This window comes from Tachysurus fulvidraco, chromosome 11 (assembly GCF_022655615.1).
Source record: "Tachysurus fulvidraco isolate hzauxx_2018 chromosome 11, HZAU_PFXX_2.0, whole genome shotgun sequence".
Lineage (NCBI taxonomy): Eukaryota > Metazoa > Chordata > Actinopteri > Siluriformes > Bagridae > Tachysurus > Tachysurus fulvidraco.
The window spans coordinates 17,309,245-17,315,244 of NC_062528.1; the positions used below are offsets into that span (position 1 = coordinate 17,309,245).

Genomic DNA, 6,000 nt, shown 5'->3' on the forward strand with positions numbered 1-6,000 from the left:
ACAATGCCTGTCGCCTTGGGATGTCAGTATGAAGGGGAAAAAAAAGACGTCTTCAGTCTATTGATTTCCTGCTAGTTATTCAGCGCACACAGCTGTTGATGATGGGTTAAAGTCCAGGATAAATGGAAATTTTGATAATATCACCTGCACTGGTAAAGATGAAGTACTTGTGGTGAAGTTGGATTATTGGTTTATCCTAATCAATGTAATGTATCTTCTGTATGGAATAATTCATACAGCTGTTTTGTTATTGATCTCAACGATGCGATTTTGTTCGTATTCAGCACGTTCTTCAAGAAAAGCTAAATCACACAGAGGTACTTTTATCACTGTACAAACTGCATGTTTAGTGTTTTACAGTCCATTCTTTTTCCCTTTTCAGTTCTCCGAGTCGAAGAAATCTGAGCTGACGAATGCTAACTCAGTGCGTAAGCTAATGAGGCTGTTGCACAAACTAAACAAAACCTGCTGAGCTAATGACAGCTACAGCGCTAACAGCACAAGCTAAAGTCAAATTAAAAAAGCGAGCTGAGCTGATTCTAAAAATAGGTTGGAAATGGTTGAATTTTGAGACTTCTGCTTTAGGTTCTGAGTGCAAATTGTGTGAATATATTTCTCATTAATCGATTTTAAACGAACTAGCTAAATGAACCGGATTTCGTAAAGCATTTCTGCAACGAATAGCGTTCGCTAAAATGTAAACGAACAGATGAACGAAAGAGAAATGGACCAATATTCTTTTCAGAAATTGTGTTCATGAAAGCTAATGAAAGTGTTGTGGAAATCATAAAGTCCAACATACATTGAGCTACGAAAACAATTTATCTGACAATTTCTTCAATTTCTCAATCACCGACAAGTCGTCTAATGAGTCGTCGGAGTCGTCTAACGCAGCTAATGAGTAATGTGTTTGACCAAAACGTTTCTTCTTCATTTGTAGAGCAGAAAATAAATACTTACAAGTTCAGTGTGGAACGATATTATCAACTCTATCACAAGCATTTTGATACGATTTCACCTTCAAGCTTCAGGAGGCGGAGTCACAGGGTATAAATACTGCAATATGTAATATTATTATTATTATTATTATTGTTATTATTATTATTATTATTATTAATAATAATAATAATAATAATAATAATAATAAATACATGTTTTAGGGATTTAAAGAGGTTTCCCAATAACAAAGTTTACTCCAGTTTTTAACGAGAAGATAAACACAGGTTACGTCTCTGCTTTTTAAACTCTGGTACAAGAGTAAAAAAAAAAAAAAACATCTTACACAGGTTACATTTAAAGATTTTTTTTTCCTCCACAAATTGTTCCTTTAAGTCCTGGTGCACCAGCACCACTGGTCTCTGCCTGTATCGCTGCTCTCCCGTCCCACGCACTGCAGATTTTTTCGGTCTTTACCTCTCTGAAACACCTTATTCACTTCAACACCCAAGTTGTGAAGGCATGTAAGAGGAAGGACAAGACTATCGAACTAAAATGGAAGTGTGTTGATGCTCCTAGAGTGAAATCAAATGAATTGCTGAGTCCATGCTGAGGCCTTGAACATCAGCTGTGTGTCTGTGTGTGTGTGTGTGTGTGTGTGTGTGTGTGTGTGTGTGTGTGTGTGTGTGTGTGAGGAGCTGCAGAGCATCAATCACTGATGCAATAACAAACAGAGCCAAGGGCCAGAATCTCTCTCTCTCTCTCACACACACACACACACACACACACACACACACACACACTCGGACATGCAGGAAAGACGAAGGCCAAAATCTCAGTCAGTGATTTTCTCAGTCGTTTCTTCTCTCATCCAGCACTGCGGATGTGAGTCAAGTTCTCATATGGGTAGATGCAGATGAATTTGGTTAACTGCACCAAGCCCTTCACACACACTCACACTCACACACACACACACACACACACACACACACTACTGAAATGCAGATCAGCTTTTTATAATAAATGTATGTAAACGTATGATTTATTATACACCAGACAATCCTAAACTTAAAAAGGTATTCGCAAAATGTTTAGTATTCTGTATATAAGATTTATTGTATTACTGATTCTAAGAGAGTATAGATTTAAAACTATTATATACATATATATATCCCTGTGATGCCACATACACACCACGCCCTAAGGAATTAAAACGTCTATGCATTAATAAGAGGTCCCAGATTATATCCCCTCTCTCTCTCACTCACACACACACACACACACACACACAAACACACACACACACACACACACACATATACACACACTCTCTCACTTTCTCTCACACACAAACACACAAACACACACACACAAACACACACACACACACACACACACACACACACACACACACACACACGTCTTGTCGCCCAACACAACTCCAGCTCACGACACACATCATGCATCTTACCTGCACTCCTGTCCACGCGCACGACGTCAACAACGTCATTAACATAAACGCTTTATTTCCCATCCTCGCGATCCTCCTCTTATACACAAAAATGTCTAACCAGGATCTCTAGAATCTTTCTTTCCTTTTCTCCTCGCTTCCTCTCTTATTATATATAAGCTAGAAGCTCGTTTCCCGCAGTACCTCTGCGTTAACCGTGATGCTGGTAGATCTCTCTCTCTCTCTCTCTCTCTCTCTCTCTCTCTCTCTCTCTCTATGTCTATGTCTATGTCTAGTGTCGCGCGCAGCCCGGATCTGTCGGTGCGATAATCACGGTGCGCGCGCCCCTCCCCGCCCTCCTCCGCTCAGCGTTGCCAGATTGCCTACAACTCACCTTTCTGGTATTTTGCGTGTTTGCGTGGTTGAACAAATTTCAGTGGGTTTGTCATGATGACACATCTCATTTAAAAGAAATATGAGTGCAATGACAAATGATTCTTCAACATATTGTGTTTGTATACAGCCATGCTAAAGAAATAACCTCTTTTTTTGAATATATCAAAATGTGTTTAAAATACTGTATGCACTGTATGTAGGTATATGGGTTCATTGGGTGCATATGTGGGTCGTGCCTAAAGTTTGATTGATGATTGAATTGATCTAGAATTGATGTAGAGGCTTATTCAATCCCTCCAGGACTGTTCTCTCTTTGGCTTTTCCATCAGGACAATTCCCCAGTGCATGAAGCATGACATGGTTTGCTATGGTTGCTATGGAAACACTCCAGTGTCCAGCACAGAGCCCTGATCTCAACTCCACTGAACACCTTGATTGCAGTGAAGTGGGACACAGACTGTGCACCAGGCCGCATGGTTCAACAGCAGTGCCTGATGTTCAACACCCGTGCCTGATGTCACTAATGCTCTTGTGGCTGAACAAGCAGACTCACAGCCATGCAAGTGGAAAGAGGGGATGCTCTAAAATAAATAAATAAATCAAATACAAAAAAAAAAAGTGATGGGGTTTTTATAGGATACACATGGGTATCATGGTCAGGTGTCCACTTACTTTCAGTCATATGGTGGATGTATTACCATTATTTCATGCTGAATGGTAGCATTTGTAATTATAATGGTTATTTATTCACTTTTGCACATGCTGGGCTTGGTGAGTAATTCTGCTCAGGCATTTTCTTGCGTGAGAGAGCCACCTATAGGTGTGTGTGTGTGTGGGAGAGAGAGAGAGAGAGAGAGAGAGAGAGAGAGAGAGAGAGAGAGAGAGAGAGAGAGAGAGATGTAAAAAAACAGGTAACAGGGAAAGGCAATAAGAGAGAGAGAGAGAGAGAGAGAGAGAGAGAGAGAGAGAGAGAGAATATGTAGTGTAACAATTGAAATTCATAATAATAAATTGTTTGATATATATATATATTTTTATTTAACATTTAAAGTCACACAAAAACCCCAATTACATATATTATTTTTTTTTTTTTTTTTTATTCTCTATATCTATTTTCTTTTTCCCCCTTTTTAACTTTCCCATGAATAGTAGATAGAGAGATGTAGGGGTAAACATTTAAAGGACCAAATAGATATGTAGTTGTTTTGTTATATAGATATATTTATTTTATTTATGTTTTAAACGCAGTTCCCTTCCCTTCGCTCTCTCTCTCTCTCTTCTCTCTCTCTCGCTCTCGCTCCTTTCTTTTTCACCCTTTTCTCCATTCCCTCCTCTCTCTCTCTCTCTCTCTCTCTCTCTCTCTCTTCTCTCCCTCTCTCTCTTTCTCTCTCTCTTGTCCCACCCCTTTCCCCTTTCCTTTCCTCCTCCTCTCTCTCTCTCTCTCTCTCTCTCTCTCTCTCTCTCTCTCTCCTTCTCTCTCTCTCTCTCTCTCTCTCTTCTCTCGCTTTACCCCCCTTTCCCCTTTCCTGTCCCCCTCCGCCCTTCTTTCTCTCTCTTTCTTCTCTCTCATCTCCTCCGCTCTCCTCTCTCTCTCTCTCCTCTCTTCTCTCTTCTCTCTCTATCTCTTTCCTTTTCCCATTTCCCGGAATAAGACAGAGAGGACAGAGAGTCTTTCTTTGGACAGACTTACTGTATGTAAGCAGTTACTGTTGGTCCAGGATTATGTTTATAATGTTTTTCGATCATTAATACTGTAACAATATATTTTATGAAGACATTTTAATGTGATTACATCTTTAGTTCTAAATATTGCATGAATAATATTAATGATTGGAGTAGCATTTTTAGAAGCTTGAAAAGTTACTGTTGTTCAGAAATGATTGTTTTTATACAAATTTTAGGTTAATTCTTCTCAAGTATTTCTAAAAAAATCTCAGTGGGTAAATTTCTTAACTAGAGACTGCCAAGAAAAATAGAAATATATATTTAACCACAAATCATTGTTATTTTTCTTTGTTTTTATGTTGCAATCATTTGCGTAAAACTACTAGGCAAAAATATATACATTTCTATTTACATATGAGCTACGACCCAGTTTGTCTTTTTTGTTGTTGTTGTTGTTGTTGTTTGTCTTTAATATGTACGATTCTCATGCTGGAAGTCGACATTTACAAATCGGTTTACAATTTTGATCTAATTCAAGCACGATAAAAAAAAATGACCAGAAAAGCACAGAGCCACAGGGGGGCAGTCAAGATATATCCATGAGCTTTTGGGCATCTTTACATAAGATCTATAGCTTCACACCTCCAGTCTGTGCAGGAGACACTGGGAAAGGAAAGATGAGGTTTTCTTAAAGCTGTGAGCTAATCAGGAACCTGGATTTCACCCAGCCAAACTCATCTGGGAAAATCTACAAGAGGAGCTCCTGGTTTCAATCAATATTTATTATGTTTTGAATATCAGGACTATTTAAACGTGAATTATGTAAATATAAAAACTTGTACAGTAGTCCATGTGACAATAAGACATATGAATGGTAAAGTAAGCTTTTTAAAAGCGAAATATTAAAAGACCTTAAATATTTATTCAAGAATTTAATAAAGAATTAAAAAAGGATGATAAAATCATCAGCAAGTCACTCTTCCTTACTATCCCCTGTAAACATGCATTAGGCTCACTCAAATACTTTTAGTTATGTTTAAAAACAAATCACAAACAAACACATTTCAGATAAGATAAGATACAATTCGTCCCTAAAAAAGTAAATAAATCATTATTCATTTCTCTGTTACAGCAGCAAAAAGAAAGAAATGCATATATATATATATATATATATATATATATATATATATATATATATATATATATATATATATATATTAGAGACATAATATAGTATACAGTATATACACAACACAATGTATAAATACAAAGAAGAAAAAAGAGACCACGAGTAAGTTACACTAATAGACATATTGCACACAGGTAATGTTGAATGTTGCACGTTTTTAAAATTTCTGTTATTGCACGTGTTGTTTAAAATACTTTGTTATTGTTTATTATTGCAGTGAAACAGTAATAGCAGTGTGTATTATGGTGACTGGTTTACTGGAAGCAGCTTTGATTATAAAGTCTAATAGCAGCAGGGAGAAAAGGCCGTCTGTATCGCTCCTTCAGACACTTAGGATGTAACAGTCTGTCACTGAAGGAGCTGC

General features: G+C 37.5%; 1 protein-coding gene across 2 annotated transcripts in view; it reads right to left on the reverse strand.

Annotated features, from left to right (window-relative positions):
* Positions 1 to 2,680, reverse strand: part of aplp1 (amyloid beta (A4) precursor-like protein 1) — a 66,900-nt gene extending 64,220 nt beyond the window's left edge. For both annotated transcript variants that reach the window (XM_027147638.2, XM_027147637.2), the window contains exon 1: positions 2,408 to 2,680. In XM_027147638.2, coding sequence (XP_027003439.1) covers positions 2,408 to 2,470 — 63 coding nt within the window. In that variant the 5' untranslated portion in view covers positions 2,471 to 2,680. The remainder of the gene's footprint in view (positions 1 to 2,407) is intronic.
* Between the last annotated feature and the right edge of the window lie 3,320 nt (positions 2,681 to 6,000).